Below are 27761 nucleotides of genomic sequence, written 5' to 3' on the forward strand. Positions count from 1 at the left end.
TAGATCCATCAGTTGGCGCTGGGTACCCCAGAACCAGTTGTTCTCTGCATTTTGGCTGGTGGTGCTTCTCTGTAATGTGCTCTGTCTATTGCAAAAGAGAGGTTCCTTTCATGAGGACTGAGAGCTATAATTATCCATGGGTTTAAGGATATACTTACAGTGCAGTTAGGAATTATGATGGCTTACTAGAATGGTGGTAGTAGGTTCGACTCTAAGATCGATGACCTCACTAACCTAAGTAGGTGGTAGGTTCGCTGTATCAGGTATGATTCCCTCCTATTGAGCAGACCGTTAAGTTCATTTAGACAGCTGTTGGTTACTGCCAAGACACGAGTGCCACTACTGCACTCTTAGGGGTATCTTGCCGTGTAGGTCATTGTTAGGTTTCCTTCCCTTGGCAGATTTCATAATACCTTCTTGTGCTATGAAGCTAGTCCCCAGGAAGGAAGCTTTCAAGCCAGATGTGCTTGGATCCTCTGTGCCTTGGACTCGTCTAACTAACAAATCAAAAAGAGGGTCTTTTGATTTTTATTAGACAGTCTGTGGCTCTTTGGCAAGCATTATCAGTCAAAATGGTATAAATTCATTTAAATTATCTATACATGTATATAATTAGATATTATTTATTATATATTACAATACATAATGTACAAATAATATATAAGTTATAATATATAATATTATACAAATATTATTTATATACTTATATGTATGATATATAATCTAGGTAAATAAAAATAACAATTCCTTATGGCTTACTCAAACATCCTATGGTGATTTGAATGAGAATGACCCCCATAGGCTCATATAGTTGAATACTTGGTCCCCAGTTGGTGGACATAGTTGGGAAGGATTAAGAAGTGTGGTGTTTTTAGAGGAAGTGTGTTACACCCTTCCCCCAGCTTTGAGACGTCAAAAGCCTCCCACCATCCCCAGTGCTCTCTCTCTCTCTCTGCCTGCTGCTGCATCTAGATGTGAGCGCTCAGCTGTTCCTGCCACTGGCCCTTTGCTCTACCATCATGAACTCTAGCCCTTTGAAGCTATATCCCTAATTGAACATTTTCTTCTGGAAGTTGCCTCAATCATGATGTCACAGCAATACAGAGTAACTGATACATGCCCTCAGTGTTACCTTTCCATCCTCCCTCCCTCTTCTGCACCTCCTTCCACCTCCCTCCTCAATTAAAGCCCCCCCCATTTTCTCCTTCAAATCACCTGCATCCTCTCTAGCACTCCAACTCCCCTCCCATGTACCTTTTCACTTTCTTGGTTTATGCAGTTACTCTACATTATGTGCTCCCACCTGAAGATTTGGAGCTAGGAACCTTAGATGAGTGAGAACATGCAACGTTTGCCTTTCTGTGTCTGGGTTACCCCACTCAAGATGATACTTTTTTGTTTGCTTGCTTGGTTTTTTGTTTTGTTTTGTTTTGTTTTTTTTCAAGACAGAGTGGCTGTTCTGAAACTCGCTCTGTAGACAGGTTGGCCTCAAACTCACAAAGATCTGTCTGCCTCTGTCTCCTGAGTGCTGGGATTAAAGGCATGCACCACCTCCTGGCTAAGGTGGCGTTTTCTAGTTCTATTCACTTGCCTGGCTGGGACCAGGTGTGAGATGTACTGTGTCTCTGGGGATAGTGCAATGCTGGCCATTCCGACAGCAAAGGTCATTGCTTCAGAAGCTTCTTCCATAGGCAAGTGTCAAGAAAAATCACTCAAGTACTTGTGAAGTAGACATCCTGTTCTCCATTTGAGCCATGATCTCTCTGGGCCTGATATTATGAAGAGGACACCAGGGTCAGGGAAAGGTTGTAGGAGGCCCTGAGCTATGCCTGCACCTTGCCAGCCCTGTCCTTCCCAGCTGAGGGTGGGTAGTAGATCACTGAAACTTCAGAGAGCAGAAGAGAAGAGGAGGAAGTGGTGATGGGCAGCAAAGCAAGTAGATTTCCCTCCCCAGTGAAAACTTCCAGCTAGATAAAGAAGTTAGAATCTAAAGCAAATTTCCTTAGGGCATTGCCGGGACTAGTCAACATTGTAATGTTTGTCTGAGAGTGAATGGATGCGGACATCTTAACTGTTCACAAATAGGAAATTGAATCAGTCCACCCAAAATAAAACCAGATCCCTAATTTCAGATGCTGGCTGAGCTGAAGGAGCTGAGAGCACAAGGCAGGAAATGCAGGAGGAATGGGCAGGGCTGCTGCTGTAAGCCCTCTTGGTGGTATTTAAGCAGCAGCATGCTTGCTCTGGCTTTAATAGGCCACATCACTCCAGCCACAACAGAGGACCCTCCAACCACAACAGGGCCATGAGTCAGAGCTTACTTGGTTACAATTGACAAAACATTGGTTTTAGTTTGTATGAGCAGAAAAGAATTCAAATTGTACCTCACTGTCCACAATCATTTTCTTCCAGGATTCCCGTGGATGCCACAGTCTGTGGGTGCACAGGGACTTCATCTGAATCAGTGTGGTATTTCATAGAACCCATTAGTCCTGTGTGCCTTAGATGCCTCTAGCCTCTCTGGATTACTTATGATGTCTAATTCAGAGTAAATAGCTGTTACACTGTGATGTTTCAGGAATAAGGATGAAGAAAATAATCTGTTTTCTGAACAGATGCTGTATTTCTACTGTTTTTAAGTAGAGTTCGCATAGGTATAGTTGGGATTTTTTACTCTTTCCTCTTTGGGGGCCTGCCACCCAGCTCCCAAATAAATACACAGAGACTTATTCTTACTTATTAATGCCTGCCCTTAGCTTTCTAGCCAGCTTTTCTTAACTTAAATTATCCTGTCTACCTTTTGCCTCTGGGCTCTTACCTTTCTCTATTCTGTATATCTCTCTTTACCTCTTACTCTGTGGCTGTGTGTCTGTGTGGATGTGTGGTTGTGAGGTTGGGTGGCTGTGTGTCTGTGTGGCTGTGAGGTTGGGTGGCTGTGTGGCTATGTGGCTGTGTGGCTGTGAGGTTGGGTGGCTGTGTGTCTGTGTGTCTGTGTGGCTATGTGTCTGTGTGTCTGTGAGGTTGGGTGGCTGTGTGTCTGTGTGTCTGTGTGGCTGTGAGGTTGGGTGGCTGTGTGGCTGTGAGGTTGGGTGGCTGTGTGTCTGTGTGGCTGTGAGGTTGGGTGGCTGTGTGTCTGTGTGTCTGTGTGTCTGTGAGGTTGGGTGGCTGTGTGGCTGTGAGGTTGGGTGGCTGTGTGGCTGTGTAGCTGTGAGGTTGGGTGTCTGTGTGTCTGTGTGGCTGTGAGGTTGGGTGGCTGTGTGTCTGTGTGTCTGTGTGGCTATGTGGCTGTGTGGCTGTGAGGTTGGGTGTCTGTGTGTCTGTGTGTCTGTGTGGCTATGTGGCTGTGAGGTTGGGTGTCTGTGTGTCTGTGTGTCTATGTGTCCCTTCTCTTCTCACTCCTTGTTCTTCTCTTTTCTATTAATTCTCTCTGCCTGCCAGTCCCACCTATCCTTTCTCCTGCCTAGCTATTGGCCATTAAGCTCTTTATTAGACCAATTGGGTATTTTAGGCAGATAAACTAGCACAGCTTTGCAGAGTTAAACAAATACAACATAAAAGAATGCAACATATCTTTGCTTTATTAAATATTCCACAGCATAGATTAATATAACACATCTTAAACTAATTTTCCACAACAGATAAGTTCAAGTATGCTAGTAAAATGAACATGTCCTAAGGTTCCCACGTCTCTGTGGTACAAAGGTTCAAGACTGTGTCTCAGAGAGGCTGGTCAAAAGACTGAACTCTAAAACTGGTCTCCACTTACTTCTGTCCCCTGTTTCTGTATCACCTCCTGATGCCCAGCCTTGCCCAGCATATATATGAAGTAGATGGCCAGCCTACTGACCTCCTGCATCTCTTGGAAGGCCTAGTCACATTTTATTAATCTTCTATTTGTTAATAAAATGAAAGGAGAACAATAAAGAAAAATAGGGTGAAAAAAACTTAACTGAGAGTAGTTAGATGCTGGTCCCATTCTGGCCCTGAACAGGCTTCTGGACCCTGCAGCTCGGGACCTGTTTGGGGACATCAAGTCTTCCCAGCATGTACTGTAACAATACATCCTTAAAGGAGTGCAGGCTTCCAGCATGGGCTCATTGTCGGGATCATTGTCCCAAGCAGTGTTCTGTGATAGTTTCTACAGAATACTCTCAATATGGTTGCTCTTAGCCACCTGTGGCAATGGAGCCCTTAGAATGTGGCCAGTCAAAATGAAGATATGCTCTTAAGCCAGGTTTAAAGAGTTAGTACCAAAAAGTACAGGAGAACTCACTAATATTCAGCCATGAGCCATGAGATGGACAGCTTCAGCCAGTGATGGACAGCAATGGCTCTATAAGCTTATATGGGGCTAAAGACTTTACAGCCTAGTGGCATAGCCATTGTAATGTCAGAGCACAGTGCATTGCTCATGTGTGTGTGGTAGCATGTTTGTGTGGTTGCTTTGCCAGTCATATGAGGGAATGTCATACCCAGCTATCTAATCAGTATGATAAAGTCTGAAAAGCTGATAACTATGCAGCAGGGACTTTGCTGACATAATCATCACCAATAAGGTCTGTCTGTCTGTCGGTCGGTCTGTCTGTCTTTCTCTTTCTCTTTTAAGACAGGGTTTCTATGTAGCCCTGACTGTCCTGGAATACTATATAGACCAGGCTGGCTTCAAACTCACAGAGATCTGCCTGCCTCTGCCTCCTGAGTGCTGGGATTAAAGGTGTGCGCCACCACATGCTGTATGAAGTTTATTTTTTCAGTACTGTCATTATATATCGTGGTGGGACAGGTGTGTGGAGTCTGAGGGCGTCTCTTCTCTCCTGCCACCACAGTTCTGGACCAAAAGCAGGTGGTCAGGCTTGTGCAGTGGGTACTTCACCCAGTGAGCCCTCCTGCCTGGCCACCATAGATTCTTTATGTGCTTCAGCTTCCTTTAGAATGGAGCTACCAGACAATGTGAAATTACAAGGTGAGTACTATTCAATTCCCACAGACAGACTGCTCTAAACACTGTCACAGTCTAAAAATGTCTGCCTCAGACCTGGGCACTCAGCAGCTTGGTGGTTGGCGTTAAGTTCAAGGAGAAACACAGTCAGGTGTTGGAGAGATGGCTCAGTGGTTAAGAGTACTGCCTGAGCCGGGCGTTGGTGGCGCACGCCTTTAATCCCAGCACTCGGGAGGCAGAGGCAGGCGGATCTCTGTGAGTTCGAGGCCAGCCTGGTCTACAAAGTGAGTTCCAGGACAGCCTCCAAAACCACAGAGAAACCCTGTCTCGAAAAACCAAAAAAAAAAAAAAAAAAAAAGAGTACTGCCTGCTCTTCCAAAGGACCCTGGGTTCAATTCCTGGCACCCACATGGCAGTTCACAACTGTCTGTAACTCCATTTACAGGGAATCCGACACCCTCACACAGACCTACATGGAGGCAAAGCACCAATGCACATAAAATAAAATAAATTAATTTAAAAAAAGAAAGAAGAAGAGACACAGCTATGTGCATTTAAACAAACCCTGGCCACAATTGGTGGTCACTTGTGTCTGAGGACCGCAAACAGAGAGTTGCCTACCACTAGACACTGGGTTTTGTTGCAGCTGATGATAGAGCGTCCAGGTTTTTCTCTCATCTTTGTGAAATGGAGAGGAATTTCTTAGTTACTTTGATCGGTGAGGCATTTAAGCTTGTTCCTTTGTGAGCTCAATGCTCAGCTGCTTAAATCCCTGCAAAACCCTTAGTGAGAGCACTTACTACACATAACAAAACAACACCTGAGCACATACCTTCACGGGGATCTTCCACAGCAAGCCAGAAACTAGACGGATGCCAACCTGCCTTTGGCTAACAGGAAACAAAGCCACAAACTCAGAAAGAACGTGAGGTAGTAACCGAATCGGGTGCTCCCCCTGCTTATGCCTCCTATACTAGTAGCTCAGTGCTTCGTTTCCAAGGAATGGCGGGTTCATTTATAGATCATTATGTCTTACATCTTGAGCAAGTGTGAGTGCAACCAGACTTTCTCATGTGAATCACTCATCGTAGGTGCAGGGAACATAGCTGTTCTCTTAAAAACTCCGCTGGCTGGTGGGGAGTAGCCCTGTGTACACTTTTCTTGTCATGTGTACTGGTATGTGTATGGTGTGTGTGTGTGTGTGTGCATGTATGTATATGTGTGGGGGTACATGTGTGCTTGTGGAGGTCAAAGGATGACCTCATGTCTGCCCCGATTGTTCCCCACTTATTTACTCAGAGCAGGGTCCAATACAGAAACTGAGCTCACTGATTTGGCTTTCCAAGTTTGGGAGTCTTGTCTTTGCCTCCCAAGGCCTAGGATTATATGTAGACTTCCATGACTGCCCAACTTCCAAGTGGGTTCTGGGAACCTGAACTCCAGTCCTCAGGTTTGCATGGCAAGCCCTCTTTATTCACTGAGCCATCTCCTCAACCCTCAGTACGTATTTCTTAGTTATTATTACAGTATTTACTGGCTTAATTGTGTATGTGTAGGTCAGAAGCTATAGGAATTGATTCTCTCTTTCCACCATGCCAGTCCTAGGGATTGAACCGAGGTCATGGGAAGCAAGCGTCTTTATCTGCTGAGGCATTTTATTATCCCCTCAGTGCATGTTCTTACCATGTGTGTAGCACCGGGCTTCATCCCAAGCACCAAAACAAAACAAAGACAAAAGAAAAGTACAGGGTAGAGCAACCAGCTCAGTTGGTAAAGTGTGCATGGTAAACTTGTCAGTGGTACATGTTTCTGGTGCCCATCCTGGGGAGGCAAAGACTGGGAGACTGCATGGCTTGCTGGACAGCCAGCTGCCCTGGCTTTCCTTCTGTTGCTGTGACAGATACCATGACCAAAAGCAACTTGAGTAGGAAAGGGTTTATTTCACTTTACGGCTTATAGTTCGTCACCGAGGAAAGTCGGGTCTGGAGCTCAAATAGTGCAGGAAATCTAGCAGGAACCTCAAATGGAGACAGTAGAGGCATGCTGCTGACTTGCTCCTTACCCGTTGCTCTGCTAGATTCCTTATAAGGCCCAGGGCCATGTACGTAAGGATGGTACTGCCTACAGTGTGCTGGGTCCTCCTATGTCAACTATCAGTCAAGAAAATGCCCCACAAACATGCCCTCGGGCCAATCTGATGCCCTACACACCCACACATAGGCCAGCCCAGGGCCTCTCTTTCCAAGTGTGTCAAACCAACTAGTTTGGTTGGCTTGGCAAGTCCCAAGCCAGGGAGAGACCCTTCAGCAGAAACAAAGCACACAGTGGTTGTCCTCTGACCTCCAGGAGCACAAGCATGAACATGTGCACAGAACAACAGCCAGAGAGAGTACCCTGAATCTCAGCAAGGACTTCGGACTTTTGGACTGTTAAGACTTTGGGGCTGAATGCTGTGAGCACATACAGGAAGCACTAGTTGTGTTAAACCAAGCTATAGGGCTCTGGGCATGTTTTGACAAATGAGCTCTTTCTATCTTAAATGCAGGAATTTGATGGAGTCGTCTGAAATTGTTCTTTCTCATATGTTCTAGCCATTGTGTTAGGTTTTATAGGCATCGAGATTGTTGATCAGTGTTAGCATGTCAGAGCACACCCAATAGGCCATATTATAATGTTTTTTAGCTCCCTGGCTTATTCACTGAAGGCAGAGCGGCTTCCTGGTCCACGATGAACGCTGTTCAATAACGACTGCTCTCTTGTAAGGGGTTGGGCTAAGAGCTTTTCCCCTCCACGCAGTCCCTGTTATACCTCAACTACCGGGCACTGGCGGGTACAGCATTCCTCACTGTGCCTTTGTCCTCTCACCGTCTCTCCAACTTCTCTCTAGCTCAAGAGAGCCAGCAGTGAGGACATGCTCAACAAACCTGGAAGTGCCTCAGCAGGGGCCGCACGACTGAAGAAGACCTCCACCTCTGGAGCCATCTCGGAGCTCACTGAGAGCCGCCTGAGAAGCAACACAGGTAGGGGGGACCTCGGCTGCGTCCTTGTCCTGTGGACACTCCTTCTGACTAATGACCCACCCCTCTCCTGATCACCCTGGCCTGGAGTTGACCTGGGCCACAGCCCTTATCTGTAGAGTTTGCACACTAGGGGGACTGGAGGAGAACAGAAAGCAATGGTTTGCTGTGTCACCTCAGGAGTCCACTTGTCACCAGTGTGTGTGGAATCCTTTTAGTGATGTGGTATAGCTCTGGAGTCATCCTCTGTGAGGGAAACGGATGGCAGTGGTCATGGAAAGGCCCAGGATGAGGAACAGCTGAGGTCTCCCCTGATCATGATGGCTGTTCCTACCCATTTCACAAAAGCATCACATTCCAAAGATATGTTGGCATTTGCTTGGCCTTTAGGAAGTTTAATGTGAGGACCGAATGTGGCTTTGGATGTAAGGAGAAGGGCCTGTGTTTCTGTCTGATGACTTAGCTATTTAAAGACTGAATTCCTCCTAGATACAACAAATGAAAGTGAAGCTTATTTTCACCAAGCAAGCCTCCACTACTGATTCCAAAGTTAATGGATACCATTGAAATTAATTAATTAAAGTGTACTGTGAGCCTTATTCTCAATATTAATGGAAGAATGAGATATTAAAATGTTAGCAAATGCCATCCAAGAAAATTTAAAAGGGCACCGGGCAGTACAACCAAGTGAGGTTGTGCCATCTAAGAATGAATGAATGGGGGCTTGGAGGATGGTCCGATAGTTAAGAGCACTTGCTGCTCTTCGAGAGGACCCAGGTTCAGTTCTCAGCATCCACATAGCAGCTCACAACTGTCTGTAATTACAGGGGATCCAGCTCTCTCTCCTGACCTCCATAGGGATTTCAGACATGTGATGCCCAGACATACGTGCAGGCAAAACACTCATACACATAAAATAAGATGAAATCTTTTAAAAAATGAGTAAGTGAATGAATGTTATCACTATATGCCTGCCAGGCATATCGTAGGCCAAAGAAAACCCACATGGTTGTCTTGATAGATACGGGCAATGGAACTGTCAGGATTAACCAGCATTCTGGTTTAGTAACAGACTCCTGATAGACAATGAGTGTGGGGCAAAGAAGAGTGTTATCTTGCTGCACTCGGCAGCACGTAGCTGTGGTCCCAGACACTCAGAGATGGGAGTGTCACCGGAACCCACAAGTTCAAGGCTAGTTAAACAAGGCAGAGACTCCATCTCAAAATGTAAGTAACGCTTGGGAGGCGGAGGCAGGAGGATCTGGAGTTCAGGCCCGCCTAGGCTCCATGGTGCCTTGTGTGAAAGAAAAAGATTGGCTAGTTCTCTGATCAGTGACTGGTTAGAAAATATTATATTGGAAGGAATGACCTCAGGTCAAGGATGTGGAGCTGGGCATGGTGGCTCACGACTTTAATCCCAGCACTTGTGAGGCAGGTGGATCTCTGTGAATTTGAGGCCAGCCTGGTCTACAGAGGGAGTTCTAAGACATCCAGGGCTACACACAGAGAACCCCCCCCCAAACAAACAAACAAGAGAAAGAAAGGAGAAACACTTAGCAATAAATTTAGTTACGTAAGAGCCTATATCTGAAAAGAAATCTAAAAACCCTTCTGAAGAACACATCTATGTCCTTGAGAATAAATGGGAGGAAATGTGTGGGTTTGGGGTAGGAAGATTAAATATAGTAAAAACTAAATTCAGTAGTGTCACATATTAAATGTAATAAGGGTGTCTAAAGTATTCCATCAACTCATTTTTGTTCTAATTAGCATATCAGTGTGAAACTGGAGCGAGCTCGTGAATGAAATGACACTGAGGACTCAGTCTTCAGTCAGCAAGCCCTAGGCACAGGGGGAGGTAGTCTGGGTTGCGCTGATTGGGAGGTTATACTGCCACCTAGTGGATAGTGGGCAGAGATGCTGCCAGCCGTAGACTGCAGGACAGACGGAGTGTCCTGCCTGACTGGGTAGGCCGGCTGCTGGGAAGCCCTGATCCAGGACCATTCCAGGATAACCAGGGAAATTCTGAAGAAGAGCAATCAAAGGGCTGGCTGCAGCAAACGAAGGCAACCCAGTGGAGCCTTGGAGGAGGGCCAGGAGCCACACGTACATTTGGTAAAGGTGGTTTAGGTCAAGTTGGAAGCCTGCAAGTCAGAGGTCCTGAGTTCAATCCCAGCTCTGAAAAAAGAAGTTAAATAAAAACTGGGTAACTCTGAAAAATACATTTGGATCTCTTCTCATTCTTCTCACCAAAATAAGTCACGGGGATGTGGGAGGGTGAATGCTTGCTGTGCAAGCATGGAGACCTGCATCCCATCCCTAGTGCCCATGCGCAAAGCGAAATGGGGCAGTGCTTACCTGTTACGTCAGCCCCGGGGAAGTGGAGACAGGAGGATCTTCCAGGCTTGCTGACCAGTCAGCCTGGCAAGTGGTGAGTCCTAGCTTCAGTAAGAGACCCTGTCTCACAAAACAAGGTGGAGAGAGATCGCAGGAGACATTCAGTGTTGACCTGCGGCCTCCACATTTAACACCCGTCATGTGTGCACATGTCTGCACACATGCGAGTGAACATGCACACACACATACACGTGCGCACGCACAAACGTGTACAACCCACACATACTTGTACATACATAGATAAAAGCTTTAAAAGTGAAGAAGACACCAGCGTTAACCTGTAGTAGAAACAAAGGGAGTGAAGAGTGGCGTTCCATCATTAAAAAGCTCCGAAGGGCAATAGAGTTAATGGCACTTGCTCTCTCAGAGGACCGGGGCTCAGTTCCCAGCACCCATATGATAGCTCTCAGACACCTGTAACTCCAGTTCCAAGGGATTTGACATATTCTTCTGTCCTCCACGAGCACCAGGCGCACATGTATATGAAGGCGAATACTTCATACACGTAAAATAAAAATACATACCCTTCAAGGATGCTAAGGGGATTTTTTTACAAGGAAAACTGTAGAGCAATATGTAGCTCACATAAAAAGATATAAACATCCCATAGAAAAATAGTAAATTTCACTTATCGCTGAACAGCTATCGATCAGAACAGTAATTCTATATATGACACCCCCAGGTTAGAAAAATCAAAACAGGTAATCATCACTATTACTATGGGCAGAAGGAGCAGACACCCTACTTATGGACAGTTTGGGCAACTCGGCAATACTTGAGGCTTGTTGGTTCCTCCTCCTCCTCTCTCTCTCTCTCTCTCTCTCTCTCTCTCTCTCTCTCTCTCTCTCTCTCTCTCTCTCTCTCTGTCTCTCTCTGTCTGTCTCTCTGTCTCTCTCTCTGTCTCCCTCCCTCCCTCTCTTGCTCCCTCTCTCTCTCTCTCTCCCTCTCTCTCTCTCTCCTCAAGACAGGGTTTCTCTGTGTAACCACCCTGGCTCTCCTGGAACTCGCTCTGTAGACCAGGCTGGCCTCAAACTCACAGAGGCCTGCCTCTGCCTCCCGAGGACTGGGATTAAAGGTGTGCGCCCCACCCCCACCCGGCACACCTGGCTTCCTTACTTGTGTTCTCAAGACTGAGACAGATCCTCATGTTTGTGACTCAAGCGCTTTACCAGTGTAGCCATCTCTTTATTCTCCCCAATTTAAACATTTTAGGAAGTATTGATATGTATTTGGCTCAGTACATTACTGTCACTGGTGCTGAGGCTGGAACCCAGGGCTTTCCTTATGCTGAGTGTTTGCGCCAGCACTGACCTAGACCTCAACCCATCTACTCTTTATGTTCAGAGTGTATGTGTGTGTGCATACGGGTGTGTGTATGTGTGTGTGTGTGTGTGTGTGTGTGTGTCTGACCTGGACTTCAACCCATCTACTCTTATGTTCAGAGTATATGTGTGTGTGCACACGGGTGTGTGTGTGTGTGTGTGTGTGTGCTGGCAATTCTCTACAAGTTCATCTGTGAAGGGAAGCATCCAATTCTATGAAGTCCGGAAATGCTGCCAGTACGTAGGTGATCTCTATAAATTAGGGAGGATTGCAATCTACATACAGACTCAGGGGAAGGAGTCTTAATGCCACTCAGACACAGGGTCTAAACTTTGACTTGTTTGCTCTGATGCATAGAGGGTAGCATTGTTTTTTACTTCTTTCAAGGATATTAATCTTCCTCCTGATTATTTTTTATTTTAAACTGTCATTCATATGTGTGTGCATACATTTTTATGGGACACTGCAGTGATTGATGCTCACAGTCAAACCTAACTGGATTGGAATAATCTGGGCGACACCTATACGGGGTGAGGTCTTGGGCTAAATAAAAAGGGAGAAAGGAGAAAGCGGGCTGACCTCCAGCACCCATCCCTCTGCTTCCTGAATGCAACGTGCCTACCTCACATTCCGGTCACCATGCCTTCCTGCCGTGATGGACTGTCCCCTCAAACCATGAGCCAAGATAATCAATCCCTTCCTCCTTAAGTTACTTCTTGTCAGGCCTCTTGTCACAGCAATGAGGAAACAGATGCAGAGGCAGGTCATGGATGGGTGTCATGTGATCAGATATGTTCAGTGGCCTATTACCTTCACTGCCAACCATTTTTTCAGATTTGCCGTGCACTGTGTGATTCTAAACCTGCAACTAGCCAGTATCCATCTCAAGCCCCTCACACTCAAATTTAACACCGAGTTGACACCTGACACAGGGCAGGCAGGATGAGAGCTGCTAAAACCGGGACACATGGCTTCTCAGAAGCCTTCCTTCTCATTCTGTCAAAGGCTGTGTCTCTTTCCCTGTGCCCTGGAGCACTGCCAGAGTTGCTTCAACAGAAACAAACAGCACAACATCTACTAGGTCAGGCGCTCTCCCTGCTGCCCTGCCTGCCTCCCCTTGGTCCTGGCCTTTCCAGCCCGTTGGCACTTCTTCCTCAGACAGACTTAGGGCTCTGTTTCATCCGGTCTGAGCCATCACATAGGTTGAGGCTTTTATCAGCCTTGCCCACGACATGTCCACCCTTTTGGACTTTCCGAGTAAGCCTGTCTTCTTCCTCTTCTCCCTGGGGTACACTTTATATGTGGGGGCACCCTTTATGTGTGCCTCTTCTACCCCAGCGATGCAGATTGCAAAGTTTTTACAGTACTTGTGCCAAGAGAAGACTGGACAACTGGGAAGAGCCTGCTGTAGTGGAGGATCACCACCAGGTGGCAGTCTTGTCCAAAATACTGATGTGCTGGAGTTCTACTTTGATGAGGAACTGTGTACTTCAGAAATAATGACTCTTTAATTCAACAAATAATTTTGAACACTTACTCCATGTGAATTCAGCACTGTTCTGCTGAAAAGGTACCAGGACAAAGATTGTTGCCTGTGTTGGCCACCTGAGCAGAACATGACCAAGGGAGAAAGGAGGCCAGGTGGTGACTGGGCAGGGCCACTGTGGCAGGGTTGACTGTGCCCAGCAGCCTGGGAGCAGAGCAACAGGACTACAGAAGAACCAGCGGCAGGGCAGGCAGCAATGGGTGACTCCCGCACAGTTCTCCAGAATAGGGACAGCTCCCGAGTTCATTTCCTAAGGAAACCTCCGGCTGTGTGTTGAAAGTAGGCGGTGGGATGGGAAGACCAGATGGGTGGCCACTGTCGTAAGTGAGGAAACAAGTCGTTATGGCCTGGGCTAGGCTGGGAGCTGGGGGGGAAGCAGGCAGGTTCTGGATATATCTTAAAGAGTCAAGTCAGCCAGCCTAATGCCCTGATACTTTACTGTAGTAAAATACACATAAAAGTCACTCATTTAGACATTTAAAAAGAAAATCATACTTTGTTCATTTATGTTGTGAACGTGTGCATGCATTTGTCATAGCACATATGGGGAAGTTGGAAGACAAATAGTGAGAGCCAGTTCTCTTTTGCATATGGGTCCTGGGGACTGAGCTCAGGTTTTCAGGCTTGGTGGCTACTGCCTTAACCTGTTGAGTTGTCTTGCCAGCCCTCTTTTAGGAGATACCTGTGACCTCACAGGACACATGTCCATGGCTCTGACCTATCCTCCTGCAGATGCTGATCCCCACCCCATAGCAGATAGCTATGCTCACCACCCCTCGAGAGCAAAGGAAGAGGCTCAGGCAGGCTGGGTAGCACTCCCAGACCCAGGGCCAGGTCTGGTCGTTGGTCTCTTCCTGCTACAGAGTTCGCTGCAGGGCGGGACCCTCATTTTCTTCCTCTGTTGTAGACTCACTGTGCACTGTCTCCGTTTCCCTTTACTATCGCCAAATGAGCGGTGCTGTCCTATCCCTTGGAACAGAAGACAGATCAGAAAGAGCCGACTGTCTTCATCCACATTCAGGAAGTGCTGGAACCAGGCCACCGCCGACACTGAGAGGAAACCAGGGCATGGTAGTTTGCAGGAGCAGGTGTGGAAAAAAATGATGGTGGAGGTTTTGGGGGGTGACAGACCATAGGATGATGTGGGGAGCCAGGCCCTGGAATACTCTCACAGGAAGAGCGCCTAAGACAGGGGTGTCAGTAGTTCAGAGCTTGGCTGAGGCCAGCAGTGGGCAACAGGGAGAAGAGGAACTAGGCTCTGCTACAGGAATGTGAAAAATGGAAGGTATCTGCTTAGCGGCCTAAGAGAAACGGCGGTAGAGGAAGGGCCCAGGCCACCCATGCCTGTGCAGTCAGGCCGTGGGAGTGGCCGTGGAAGGGTTGCACAGGCACGGACCTGGGCTCAGAGCAGATGCCACTCAGCTTGAGGACATGTCCTGCTGAGTTCATTCTGAGCTTTAAGGGGCCCTGGTGCAGGATTGAGGGAAAGGGTGGGGCAGGTCAAGGGTCAAAGTCCATCTGGAAAGTCTGCACAATAGCAGTGTTAGGAATGAGTTTGTTGTGTTTGTAATTTCAGAGAGACCTCTTATTCATGAATATATTTTGTGGCAAAATAACAATTTCAAATTCAGCACTTTCATTTTTCTACATTGAATTCATCTTCAAATTATGATAAGGACACTGGGCAAGACCTAGAATTCTTGTGACAGGATCTAGAGTCCAGCCGCCAGACACACCCTTGAGGGATTGTTAAGTCCTGCTCTAGTCATTAGCTGTGTCTTGATCAATGGAGGTGGGAAGACTCACCTGGAAGTGAACAGTGCTCTTCCCTGGACTTGGGTTCCGGTCTGCATGAAAAGAGGAAAGCTGCTGAGCGTAAGCATTGGTGATTATCTGCTTCTTTTTTATTGTTTTAAAAGATTTGCTTATCTAAACTGATTGTGTCTCCCTGGAGTGTTGGCGCCTGTATGTGTGCATGAGCACACTGTGTGTGTGATGAGCACACTGTGTGTGCGTGCATAAACACACTATGTGTGCATGTAGTGAAGGGAAGCAGGCACCGGGTGGCCTCTTCTATCACTCTCTGCCTATTCCTTTGAAGCAAGGGCTCTCCCTGAACCTGGGGCATGTGCTTTCTTAGATGACCTGAAACTCCACAGACCTCAGCAACCCTCCTGTCTCTGCCCTGATTGAGCTGGGGTACAGGCATGTGTGGGATGCCTGGATTGTTAATGGTGCTGGGATCCAAACTTTAGTCGTCAGGGTTGTGGGGCAAACACTCGTAATTGCTGAGCTGCCTCTCCAGCCCGGTACTCTGTCTTGTCTGCAGTTGCAATGAGACCAGCTGCGTCCTCAAGCTCCTGCTACCATGGCTTCACTAACATTTTTGTTTGTTTGTTTTTATTTTTGTTTTTGTTTTTCGAGACAGGATTTCTCTGTGACTTTGGAGGCTGTCCTGAAACTCACTCTGTAGACCAGGCTGGCCTCAAACTCACAGAGATCCACCTGCCTCTGCCTCCCGAGTGCTGGGACCAATGCCTGACTTCACTGACATTGTTGTACATTGAATTGCAACTCCCTGTCTCCTCCCCACAATTCTTAACCCACTAGTCTATCTTCTGTCCCTACCAATATGCTAGTCTAGCTGGATGGAACTTGCTAGGTAGCCTTGGCTGTCCAGAATTTTCTGTTCAAGGCTGGCCTTGAACTCATGGTGATTCATCTGGAGAGTGCATTTTTTTGTGCCAAATCTTTGCTTCTCAACTTCCCCCTGAGTTTTACTTTAGTATTTGCTCATTTCTGTCACTTTGTGATCCTTTCTGATTTGGGAAATGGTTTCCAAAATATACACTTTTAAAACCAAAATGTAAAATCAATATGAACGTTGAAACATATTTCATATGTTTTTAATTTAGGAAAAATATATTCCATGTATTGCCTAGTTAAAAATGTTTTGTGCTTTCTATTTTGCAACTATAGATCTGTACACAGTTATAACAGGAAATGTGTGTAGATCCCCATGTCTTTTACCAGCTTTTCTTGATGTTAACACTTTGCAGGATGATAGGACACATCATAACAAAGGCATTGACCCTGATATAATGAGGTCATAGAGCATTCCCACCAACACAAGGATTCCTCATGTGACCCTTTCACAGCCACACCTTCTCCTCTGCCATCTATCACCAGTTTGTTCTCTGTTTCTGTAATTATGTTGTCTCAAAGATGTTTTATGAATGGAGTCACACAGCATGTAAGCCCTTGGAATTGGCCTTTTCCACTCTGCATAATTCTCTGGACACGCATCCAGGCTGTCCAATGTGTTAAGCATTGTTCGTCTGTTACTTCATCGTTTTTTTGTAGTGTGAATGCACCGAGGTTTCTTTGGTTGTCTGCTCCGTGAATCTGGATTCTTCCTAGGCTTTTACTGTGATTGAATTCAGCTGTTACAAACATTTGTGTATAAGTTTTCATGTGAAGAAAAGAATCTCATGGTGCCAGGGATCTAGTACAGAGCCGTGTGCATGCTCGGGAAGTGTTTCTGCCACCGGGGGAATGCTTTGCAGGAGAATCTCTGTGGAAAATGTTGAGGAGTGCAATTTGTGGGTCCTGTTGCCTGCAGTTTGTTAAGAAATTGCTGAATGTGTCCCCGCTCCAGTTGCTCTGCTGTCCCATCAGTAGTGCGTAGATGGTCCAGTCCTTGTACCTACTTATCTGCAGTCAGTGTCCACACTATACAGACTTAAAAAGGAGATTTTTTTTGTTGGGAGGGGGGATTCAAGATGGAGTTTCTCTTTGAAGCCCTGGCTGTCCTGGAACTTGCTCTGTAAACCAGGCTGACCTCAGACTCACAGAGATCCACTTGCCTCTGCCACCCGAGTGCTGGGATTAAAGGCGTTCGCCACCACACATGGCTCAAAGAAAAAAAAAAGATTTATTATTTTTAATGTGTGTATATGTATGTACACCACATACCCGTGGAGTTCTGAAAGCAATATTGGGTCCCCTGGAACTGGAGGTATAGGTGGTTGGAGTCACCATGTGGGTGCTGGGAACTGAACTCCAGTCCTCTGCAAAAGCAAGTTCTCTTAACCACTGAGCCATCTCTTCAGCCCTGGTCCCCACTAGTTTTTATCTTAGCCCTTAGGATGGGCATCCCATTGATATTACCTTGCAACCCCCGACTGGCTAGTAATGATCTTTCCATGTTCCTATCATGTGTATCTTTTTTGGTGAAGTGTTTGTCATGTCTTTTGCCCACTGTCTGGGTGGATAATGTGATGTTTTTCCTGTAGGGTTCTGTGAGTTCTTTGGATATTCTAGGCTCTAGTTCTTTGCTGAATGTGTGGTTTACAAATATGGTTGCCCAGCCTCTGCGTTGTTTTCACACCGTAGTATTTTTCCTTTTACAGCTCTGGGGATTTACTCCAGGGTTTTAGCGTGACAGTCATACACTTCCTACCATTTGGTGCTATCTCCAGCCCTCTTTTCATTTTGAAACTGGGTCTCTCTAAGTTGCCCAGGCTGTCCTTGAACTCGCTGTGTTGCACAGTCAGGTCTTGATCTTGCGATCCTTCCTTAGCTTCCCAAGTAGCTGGGATCACAGGTATGGCATACAGGGCAAAAGTGCATAATTTCAATGAGCTCTGCTTCCCAACTTTTTACGTTCCTAGATTGTGCTTTGGTATTAGATTTTTAAAGCACTTTGCCTTTCCCTAGACCATTAGGATTTTCTCCTGTACATTTTTCTGAACATGCCATACGTTACCCTTAGGTTATGTGTGTGATCTATTTTAAGTTAATTCTGTGTAGGTTGTGAGATGTGGGTCAAGGGTCACCTTTTGACTCTGACTAGTCAATTGCTGAGGCACTGTTTGCTGAAAATATAGTTAATTTGCATTTTCATCAGTAACTAGTTGAGCTTATCTTTATAGGTTTATCTCCAAGTTCCCCATTTTGTACCTTTTTTTTTCTGTTCTTCTGCCATTACGTCGCATAGTGTTGACTACATTGGCTCTGTCGTAACTCTGAAGATCAAGCAGACTCATTCTCCTCACTTTATTTTTCTTTTTCAAAGTCATTTTAGAATAATTTTATTTATGCTTACAAAAAGTCATCTGGTACTTGATAGGAATTGTCTCCAGTCTACATGTCAGCTTATGGAGACTTGATTTTTTTTTTACTATAGTTGATTTCTTTCATTAACATTTTGTAATTTTCAGTGTACAAATCTTGTACTTAGGCTGATAAAATGGCTCAGTGGGTAAAGGTATTTACTACCAAGCCCAATGACCTGAGCTTAATCCCTGGGGCCCACATGGAGGAAGGAAGGAACTGACACCTCTGTCTCCGTAGCTCATGGGGTGCTGGGAATCAAACTCCACTCATCTGGAAGAGCAGCCAGTGCTCTTAACTAATGAGCCATCGGACCCATGTTAATAAATGTTAAGAGAAGCTTTTTTCTTGAGAGAATCCTTTCCGCCAGCCTGGTTCTAGAGCTGCATCAGTCCCAAATAAACACACAGGAGGTTATATTAATTATGAAGCTGTTGGCCTTGCTTGTTTCTTACTGGCTAGCTCTGACTTAAGTATTTATCCCATAATTGTTAATCTAAGTATTTCTCTTACCGGAGAATGGTTCCGGGCTTCCTACCCCCATGGCATTACATCTTGACCTTGAATTTGTCTCAATAAATGAAAAACAATACCCATACCATAAATAGTGTTTTGAGAATTTTTATTTTCACCATCTGGACATAGTGAGACATGCCCGTAATCTCAGTACTGGTGCTAAAGGGACTCTATGTATGACATTGGGGTACATGAGTTCCAGCCTATCCTGAGAGATGGAGACATATATTTATCAAGATACTGCCTCATAAAAATCAAACCTGATATAGTGTGTACCCTTTTAACCCTAGCACTTGGTAGATAGAGACAGGAAGATTACTGCAAGTTTGAGGCCAGTATGATCTATATACACAGTCCCAGACCAGCCAAGGCTACATAGTGAGATTCAACAACAAAAAGGATTCTTTTTGTCATGGTTCTTTGCAGTTACATTCTCATTTGGTATCAGATCCTTTTACGTCAGAAAATAAGCCCTTCTATTTCATGAAGAAGTTGTTAATAGTTGGTGCTAACTCCTCACTATTTGGTGAGTTCTCTGTTAAAACTTTCTGTCCTTGGAATTGTTTTTTGTTTTCATTTTTGTTTTTTTAAGAGTTATTTATTATGTTTACCATGTTCTGCTTGCATTCCAGAGGAGAACACTAGATCTCATTATGGATGGTTGTGAGCCACAATGTGGATGCTGGGAATTGAACTCAGGACCCCTTGAAGAGCAGCCAAAGCTCTTAACCTCTAAGCCATCTCTCCAGCCCTCGTTTTTTGTTGTTGTTGTTGTTGTTGTTTTTAACTAAGGATTTTTAAAATTTATTTTGAGACAGGGTGTTATGTAGCCCAGAGAGTCTTCGAACTTGTTACGTAGCTGAGGATGACTTTGAGCTTCTGATCCTCCTGCCTCCACCTCCCAAAGGTGGGATTACAGGAGCACAGCACCAGTCGAGTCTATGTGGTTCTAGGGATTGAACAAGGGTTTTGTGCATTTGAAGCAAGCACTCTGCCTATTGAGCTGTATCCCCAGTCAGGTGGAGAATTATTTTTAAAACTACAAATGCCAACTTCCCTAGTGCTTGTAGGAATGTTCTGATTGTCCTTGGGGTGCAGAATGGGGCGATCTTACGGAACAGTCAGCTGTCTGTCCTTTGGTCTGTTCTCCCTGTGGTGTGCTGTCGTTCATACTGTCCCTCCATGCTTTGAGTCTGCAGGGTCTCGGCAATGTCTTCTCTTTAACTCTTGATTGTCATCATTTCTCTCTCTCTCTCTCTCTCTCTCTCTCTCTCTCTCTCTCTGTTTGTTTTTGTTGTTGTTGTTGTCAATCCTTTTGTTGTGGTTGTTTTTAGACAGGGTTTTCATTCTACCTAGGTTGGCTCATCACTTACTGTGTAGCCCAGACTTCCCTCCAACTCACAGTAGTCCACCTGCCTCGGTTTTCCAAACTCTGGCATTATAGAAGTGAACCATCATCCCGACTTCTTTCTTACTTTCAATAGAGGTTTTATTGATTACTTAGCGACCAACATTTTCATTAATTTTTCTCTATTGCTTTTTGTCTGTGACTTCATTGATTTTTGCCCTATACAATTTCCTTATGAAGCTGCATATCTCACTCATCTAATATAACTGTGAGAATGTAATTAAATGGTAAACATAAGTATAAGTACTTAGCACAGAGCCTGAATGTAGACATGGTTATAACTTGGTGGCTTCTCTCTTTGAACTATTTCCCATAGTAGAATCTCTCTTTTGGGAATTACAGCTAGAGAACTTGCCTTAGTGTGTAGCACACCTTGTCAGGGTTTAGCCTTTGCCTTTATAAAAAAAATTCCCCACAAAATTACAATACTTGACTCATGTCTAAATTTAAATATATACAAACTTAAATAATTATTTTAATTATTTTTATGAGTGGGGGATGTTTTTTCTCTGCATGTATGTCTGTGCACCGCTCACATGTCTGGTGCCTTCAGAGGCCAGAAGAGGGTGGTGGATCCCCTGAAACTGGAGTAACAGATGGTTGTGTTGTGAGTGTTGGGTCCTCTGCAAGAGCAGCAAGTGTTCTTATCCGCTGAGCCATCTCTCCAGCATCCCCAGCTATATGAAAATGTAAGAATATAAGAGCTGTTTAGTTTATAAATGCTCTTCAGCCCCTGATATCTATTGCAGAGAGTGTAGAGAGTCGTAGACATTCAAGAATCACCTGCTAGGACTAGAAGGAAAGAAAGAAAATGGATACTGGACAGGGCACATGGTGCTCCTAGCTGAGTGGAAGAATCTGCTCCATCTAATCTAAAACCAGTTCAACGTATTGAATCAGTGTTATCTCAGGAGGCTCTTTCCCGGCACTGCATATCAGGTTCCTTTCTCAGTGTGGGCAGACCTTTGTAGCATCCTGGCGCTGTCTCCTCTTATCTCGAGGACAAAGAAACAAGATGTGAGATAGTTAGCTGGGGTCTACATGATGGTGCTACGTGTGGATGGTTACATGTTTTGTTGTGCAGATATATGCATGCACATTATAAATATGTGTTTATGTGTTATATGCAATCATACTATTTATATATCATATGAAATATATCACAAATGTTGTCTTTATATATTACAAATATGTAACAATTATATTTATACATTGAGCATGTGAAATTATTATCAATACCATGTGTGTTATGGAGCCACATCTCTAATTTTAATACCATATATCAGATTCTTTCTAGCTTTGTCCCTGTCATTTCTGGGAGTGATAAATACTGCTCTTATTATCCTCAGTTTATTTGCATGTGTTAATGTAACTATTCTCTCAAATCTCTCACCCAGCTGTCCATGCTGTAGCCTCCAGTCCCTACCAGAATAAAGACAGATTTCCTTCCCCCACTCCCTGCCTTTTTTTCCTCCAGTGTTGAAGGTTAAAACCAAGATCTCATATATGCTAGGTACAGATCCTACTACTGAGCCACATGCCTAGTCCAGCTAGGAGTGTTCCTCATATGATATGTGTTTCAGCCAATCATATGTGTCTCTTATTTGTTTGCATTGTCAAAAACCTGGATGTCATGCCTCCTTGGATGCAAAAGCATTTCTCCTATCTGGAAACACTGACATCTTGGAGAATGAAGGAAAAGCATGTATGCCATTCTCTCTGGGGAGACTTGACTTCAGCTGGGGACTGGGTGCCTTTTCCTTGAGCTGTGAGCGTGTGGGAAGGGACCATGAGGGAAACAAACTAAAACTGCTTTAAAATTCCCTCTCACTCTAATCAGAATGGCCACCATCAAGAATACAAATGACAACAAATGCTGGTGTGAATGTGGTAAGGGGACTACACTGTTGGTGGGAGTGAAAACTGGGTAGCACCATTGGAAAGTAGTCTGGGAATTTCAAAACAACAGCAACAAAATTTAGAATTAGAACAGTGGTCTGGTTGAGCTATACCAGTCCGGGGCATAGACTCAACATACTCTATGTATCCTACCATAAAGATACTTGTATATTCATGGTCATTTCTACTCTGTTTACAGAAATTAGGAAATGTAATCAGCCTAGATGTCTATCAACTGATGCCTGGAAAATGAAAGTGTGGCATATATAACACAATAGAATTTTATTTAGCTTCATAAAAAATAAAAATATGGGATTGAATCCAGGCATGTCTCATGCCTTTAATCTAAGCACTCAGGAGGCAGGGGCAATCAGATCTTAGTGAGTTCCAGACAAGCCTGGTCTACATAGTGAATTCCAGGAGAGTTAGGATATCCAGGGCTGAATAGAGTGATCCTGTCTCAAACAAACAAACATAAACAAAAAGGAGATTGGAAGCTAAATGGATGAAATTGGGAACATTTTTATTGAATGTTGTAACCCAGGCCAGAAAGACAAATGCTTCATGTTTTCTCTCATATATAAATTCCAGCTTAAAAATGTTAACTTCATGTGTTTAACTTGGAGTGCTTACAGAAGCCAGTGAACTATAAAGATGTCATGGGGGTGCTTAAGGAATGGAGGATACTAGAACATATGTAAAATGAAAATAGAGATTGAATGTCGGGGATGAAAAGGCTTAAGGAGGCGGGAAGTGAGAGGATGCAAGAGGAGAAGGGGAGTAGGGCTCACCATATTGAAGGCTGTATAAACCAGCTGTATGGAAACTTACCCAATTGAGTTGTTGGTCAAGGAGGCTCCAGAAGACTCCAAAACAATACAACCTTCTTTTCATTCTTCTTGGCTTCCCACCAGAACTGAATGATAAGACCCTATTGCTGAATCAGACAACACATTTCTCAGTTACAAGATCTAGAGAAAACAAGGTAGAAATGAGTTACAAGCTTGCTTCCTGTTGACTAGCTTTCATAGTGCTGGAGGATACTATATAGGCTGCTGGGGGAGAAAAGACGTCAATGGTCTTACCCAGCTGTGAATCCAATGAATTTCCGTATCAACTTCCTTGGCAAGATATACCCACTTTTGCAATAGTGGCATCACTGATATGGGGATAACCAACTACTTTGGAACTGGGTTTATGGACCACTCCATAGTAATCCTGGGGATGCCCTGGAGTAATAATACAGTAAGTGTGGGGGACATTCTGGGATAACATAGTAAGGGATGGATATGCACTGAAGTAATAAGTGTTGAAAGACTGACAGGTATTCTAGAGTAGTAACACAGTGAGGCCAAGGAGTCTGCATGAGTATGATGGCATCATATCAGCATGCGTATGGTGGCATGCACTGAAGGTTTAGTACGATAAAGTATTAAGTAAGTACTCCAGCAAGGTGCGCTGGAGTATTGATACATAAGGCCTTTCTACACAATACAGGAAGGCTGGGGGTGTGCTGGAACCATAATGCACTAAGAGCTGGGAGCTGTGCTTGACTAGGAAGAACCAGGAGATTGGCCGGATAGTAAAGTAATAAATATCAGCGATAAAGATAGTACCAATAATAGATGGTTGTATTAACTGGTGTCTATTAATTGGAATGCATGTAAATGGGATATTGCAAATTAATATGCCATGTACCACTGTGAGAACTCGGGAGGTTCTGTGTGACTACAGCACTAAAGACATGGGTATTTTCTATTGCAACTGCTTCTCTTTGTAAATGTGTGTTGACGTATTAGTTCACTAAGACAGCGATCCTGACTGTAGCTCCTTCCTTTGAGCTGGCTTGTGTTCTGAACATTGTGTGGTGCCAGTTCTCCAGGCTGCATTATGGATGAGGGGAAAACAGAGAGAACTGTAGAGTCTTGGCTTTCTATTCCAGAAATAAAAGTTCTGCTTCTCCGGGTCTGGTTCAGAATTATCGCACTGGGTGGAAGGGGAACTGGAAGTCTTTCCACTGAATTCATGGAATATTATAAAGTTCCAGCCCTTGAACTTGGCTGTGACCTTCTGAAATGTCCGGGGCCCTCAATGGAAAACATGATCAGATCAAGACACTGCTTTTCCTGGCTGCCGGCACACAGTGGATTCACAGTGCTGCGCTCCCCCTTCTGAGTGCTTGTTTGGATGACTGAGTTTGACATTGAATTGTCTTTGCTTGCTTATTAATTTCTACTTCAAAAATTAATTGGCAATCCCAGGAAGTATTTTTCCTAAGCAAGTTACAACACAGATGGCCAGAAGAGAAGTGTGTGGTGTTGCTTGCTCACCTCTCCTCAGTGGAGTCAAGCTGAGGTTTCCATAATGCTGTTCAGATGGGCTTTTTATCCTCACTTGCTTAAGCTCAAATGACAAAGCAGTACAGGAATTTTCATGTGGTGGAAAGTAATTTTGGAATATTAAGCCAAGAGATCTATATTTAATTAAATCAATGCATGGAATAGCCCTGTGTGCAGGGTATCAGGTAGGACCCTATTTGGAATTGATGTTGAGAACAGACTTGCACACAGCCAGTGCAGCAACATGGAGATTGTAAAATTACTCATCTGTGAAGTTCAAGGGAGACACTGATTTGCCTGTCCCTACAGTTCATCCTGGCAGTAGAACTTTGAGCATATTATCCACCACTATTATTGGGATAGCTGTTCCTGTAGATTTCTAGATGAAAGCCAGTGAAAAGTGCCCAGGAGCTGTCAGGCTCAGTACTCAGGAGGCTGAGGCACAAGAATCACTTGAGATTTGAACTCAGCTCATGACTTGCCTGGGGTTCCTAGCCAGATCTTGTAGTGGAGGGGACAGATAATAAAGGGTAATTTTCACTCTGGTTTCCATTTCTGGCACTTGTCCCACAGTTCCTGGTGGTGTGAGAGCAGTTCTTACACATACACAGGTCACCTTGAGACTTTGGGATACAGGTTCCCTGGACCTAGACACTTCAACTAATTTGATGGTTTTCTTGAACTTTGGTTTTCCCCAGCTAAAGCTTGACTAGGGCAAAGGCCATTTGGGGGCACATACCTGAGAGAACACTGGGTAGCTTTCCCCACCATGTTTCTTTCATTCTTTTCCCTGACTTTGGGGTTTCACTGTGTAGACCAGGCTGGCCTTGAGTTCTCAATCCTGAGTAGCAGTGACAGTTGTATGTCACCACACCTGGCTTTACCATCCCCATTGTAAACCACCCTAGCTCCTTTCCAGGATAACCTCCCAAGCCATTTCTTACATTTCTGCTAACCTCCTTTTCATTCAGTTACTTGTTCTATTTTCATTTTCTAAAATCTTTGTGTGTGTGTATGTTTGTGTTGTGTATGTGAGTGTGAGTATACACATGCCACAGTGCACATGTGGATCTCAGAGGACAATCTCAAATGTCAGTGCTTGTATTCCACCTTGAGACAGAGCTCTTTTTGTTTGCTGACGCATGCATCAGACTAGTTGCCTGCATGATTCTGGGAAACACACACACACACACACACACACACACACAGACAAATTAAGGGCCAGGGGCACAGTGACACACACCTTTAATCCCAGTGCTCAGGAGGCAGAGAAAGGCAGATCTTTGAGTTCAAGGCAGATGATACCCAAGGCTGCACAGAGAAACTCTGTCTCAAAACCCAAATCAGATTTTAGGGCTTCTTACATCTCTGCTTCCCATCACACTGGGATCACAGACACCCGCCACTGTACTCAGCTGTACATGGGTTCTTGGGACTCTAACTTGGGTACTTGTGCTTACACAACAAGAATTATGCCCACTGATGATTTGTTTAGCTCTATACTATTTGTGTGTGTGTGTACACATGCGTGCGCACACACACACACAAGTACTCACACGTGCACATGTGCCCATGCCTGGGTGTGCACATGTATGTGAACATGTATGCACAAGGTACAAGCATGTGTAAAACATGCTTGCAGAGGCTAGAGGGGACACTGGATGTCCTTAAAACCTAGTCTCTGATTGAACACTACGTTTGCAATTTGGGCTACACTGGCTGGTCAGTGAGCCCCAGGAGCTGCTTGTCTCTATCACTTAATGTTGTAAGTATGCATGGCTATACCCAGCTTTTCTTTCTGCTTGTGTTGATATTTGAACTCATGCTTACCCACTGAGCCACCTTCAGTGGGTAAGCCTGTTTTCAGATTTTTTTTTTTTGGTTTTTACGAGACAGGGTTTCTCTGTATTGTTTTGGAGGCTATCGGTCCAGCCTGGCCTCGAACTCACAGAGATCTGCCTGCTCTGCCTCCCGAGTGCTGGGATTAAAGGCGCCACCACCGCCCGGCTCTGTTTTCAGATTTTAATACATACACGTGTTTATGTTCGCTTGAACACACCAAGAGCTACTTGTACAGTTACTCTGGGTTCTTGAGGGATCTTCCCCCTTCCTTTTCCAGTCAGAATCAATTACTCAGCTGCGGTCAGAGTCTAATAATGCTGAGAATTTCTAATCACAAGTGCCTTTGCACAAGCCTTTTAGCTTCCCCAAGAGTCTTTGTGAAGTGGAGATAACCACACGGTCACTAGAAGTTATGACAAAATGTATTCAGTTAGTATCTGCATTCATGGATTCTGTATCTGCAGATCTAACCAACTTCGAATAGAAAAATATTTGGAAAAAGCAGTTTGTCTACACTGAACCTATGTAGATCTTTTTTTTTTTGTGACTTTCTAACCTACGGTTCAGTGGCTATATGGTTTATATGTGAAGACTTTGCCCTCTTTTGTTTACATTTGTGTGTGTGTGTGTGTGTGTGTGTGTGTGTGTGTGTGTGTGTGTGTGTGTGAGAGATTCAGTAGTCAATGCAAAGATCTGTCTGTTCCATGCTCCTGTCCCAGTGCTGGGATTATAGGCAAGTGCCACCACTCTTGGATTTATATCTGGGTTCTGGGGATCTAAATTTAAGTCTTCATGGTGGCATCACAGGCACTTTATTCACTGAGTATCTCACCTGTCCCTGCCAACTTATACAGGGAGGGGGCATTTAAAGCTTTTGTTATGTGCAGGTCTCCAAACCCAGTCCTCAGATGTTAAGGGATGACTGTACCAGGAACAGTGAAAAGAACCCAAAATGTAGATACTTTTATAAACTGTGGTTCCCTCATCAACTATCTACATTGAAAGAATCCTTGCTTAGGAGTTAACAGTAGAAAACAAAAACCAAACTTCAAAACTCCACATCTTAGTCTCTAGAACATCTCTCCCAGAAGCCTCAGGCTTTGTTTTCCTTAGTTGAAGTCTTTATTATTTTAGAGCATGCCTAGGTTCATAGCAATGTGGATAGGAGGGTACTGAGATTCCTCATGTGTCTCTCATACATCCTCCCCTCCCCCATTATCAACACCTCTATACAGTGGAGCTCTAGTTACAGCAAATCCATATTAACACATTTATCACCCAAAGCCCATAACTTGGATTGGGGATCAAATGTCAAATGATGTCATCACAGTATCATACAGGGCAGCTCCTCTGTCCTAAATGTCCTTTGTGGTCTGCCTGTTTGTCCTGCTCAACTAACTGGTGGCAACCATTAGTTTAC

At 44.7% G+C, this 27761-nt stretch overlaps 1 protein-coding gene across 7 annotated transcripts in view; it reads left to right on the forward strand.

The window, feature by feature from the left end:
• Positions 1 to 27761, forward strand: part of Specc1 (sperm antigen with calponin homology and coiled-coil domains 1) — a 262889-nt gene that overhangs the window by 64339 nt on the left and 170789 nt on the right. For all 7 annotated transcript variants that reach the window (XM_040748824.1, XM_040748831.1, XM_040748825.1 and 4 more), the window contains one exon: positions 7827 to 7959. In XM_040748824.1, coding sequence (XP_040604758.1) covers positions 7827 to 7959 — 133 coding nt within the window. The remainder of the gene's footprint in view (positions 1 to 7826; positions 7960 to 27761) is intronic.

Source organism: Mesocricetus auratus, unplaced genomic scaffold (assembly GCF_017639785.1).
Source record: "Mesocricetus auratus isolate SY011 unplaced genomic scaffold, BCM_Maur_2.0 Super-Scaffold_100007, whole genome shotgun sequence".
Lineage (NCBI taxonomy): Eukaryota > Metazoa > Chordata > Mammalia > Rodentia > Cricetidae > Mesocricetus > Mesocricetus auratus.